Genomic DNA, 1587 nt, shown 5'->3' on the forward strand with positions numbered 1-1587 from the left:
TATTTCAGCTGTTTTGCCTGAATTGACTTAAAAAAAAAAGAGCCATTGAATATAAAGACTATTAATTGCAACAGTGGCCTCATTCATGGTGTTGGCCTAACGGATTGTGCTCCACCTCTTTGCTCGGCGTAGATGGAGACCATGCCAAAAATATCGGCCAATCAAGTGCAGCAGATAAGAAAAAAAAAAAAAGCGTGAAAATACTAAACTTATTGTTCAGTTCAAAAACAGGGATCTCTGTTGTTGGAATTGGACAATTCTCCAGAAACTTTAGGCTAAATAAACTGAAACTAATAAGGAGTCTGTGTAATAGGAATCTGCATCACTAATTAATTGTACTTTCAGATAATAACACTGCTTTCCAGATGTATGCTGCAGAAAAGGTGACGCTGGAGATAGGAGTTTTAACTCACCAGGCAGACGGACGAGTGTTTGGGAGGTCATGCAGTCGATGTGAGTTTTCACAGGTGGAGAGCGACCAACCTGGCGAAGAGCCTGTAAACAAATCCCCCCAATAAATATGTGAAAGAAGCAGCAGGTTTAATAGGTTCCATGACGATCACATGGAAACACGGCAAGTTACCTGAACAAAGAGCTTGGTGCACTTGATGTCGATGATGAGTGGAACGGAGTAGTCCACAGCCATTCGCCTGGTCCTGTATCCCTTAGTGACGAAGGAGGACAGCCTTCTGCCGCCGCTGTTCCTCATGGAGAGGTTGATGACCAGGTCGAAGTGGTTCTCCTCCAGGTAGTTCATGATGCTGCGCTGCCTCTCTTTGGTGGAACCATCGCTTTCATCCTCCTCAAACGGCCAATCTACAGCCGTTACCTGGAGACAAAGGGCTCAGGTCACAAATCACCTCCAACAATAAACATTGAAGTTTTTTTTTTTTTTTTACATTAAAAAGTTTCCATCTTTTAAATAAAACAATCCCGCCACCTGCTGATCTTCATCAATGATTTAAAATGCTTCAAATTTAAGCTCTTTAGAGAACTGCTGACAAGCTGAAACTGCTCATTTCAACCAGTCATTTATACCAGCTGGACATTTATGGTATTATTGTAAATCAACGCACAATACTTGTTTGAAAGTACGACTGAAGCTCCAGTTTGTCATAACTCTTTGATCTGTGTATGAACTTTTATCTCCAATGCTTGATCATTTAATGGACAGCACAACAAATAAATGAGTGCCGATTGAAACGGCATCAGTTTCACATTCAGAGGAATATAAAAGCATAACGGTCATTAAACTGGCATTGATCATTGTTTGAAGTTGAGCACATAAACGCTCATTAAAAATCAATTAACTGTTTTTGGTTCTAAAAATTTAATTTTAGAAAGAGCTTGTTGTCAGGGAGAGCCATTTCATCCTAAACTAAATAAATAAGTGGATACAGTTATTAATAAATAATTATTCAAAAAAATATAGATTCTTTAGCTTATTTTGTCATTTACTTATTTACAACAGGATGTATTTATCAATTTGTTATGCATTTATTTCAACAGTTTTATTTAAAGACATGATTTTGTTAGCAATTTCTTTTGCTTCAAAACATTTATTTCAGTATTTATTTATAAAAAAAA

The 1587-nt window shown here is 37.4% G+C and overlaps 1 protein-coding gene across 1 annotated transcript in view; it reads right to left on the reverse strand.

Moving 5' to 3' along the window:
* Nucleotides 1-1587, reverse strand: part of cad (carbamoyl-phosphate synthetase 2, aspartate transcarbamylase, and dihydroorotase) — a 47359-nt gene that overhangs the window by 19371 nt on the left and 26401 nt on the right. Inside the window, exons 27-28 of the mRNA XM_015372828.1 lie at nucleotides 584-829; nucleotides 414-495 (exon numbers count right to left, since the gene is read on the reverse strand). Coding sequence (XP_015228314.1) covers nucleotides 414-495; nucleotides 584-829 — 328 coding nt within the window. The remainder of the gene's footprint in view (nucleotides 1-413; nucleotides 496-583; nucleotides 830-1587) is intronic.

The sequence above is a fragment of the Cyprinodon variegatus genome, unplaced genomic scaffold, assembly GCF_000732505.1.
Source record: "Cyprinodon variegatus isolate N-32 unplaced genomic scaffold, C_variegatus-1.0 Scaffold76, whole genome shotgun sequence".
NCBI classification, from domain to species: domain Eukaryota; kingdom Metazoa; phylum Chordata; class Actinopteri; order Cyprinodontiformes; family Cyprinodontidae; genus Cyprinodon; species Cyprinodon variegatus.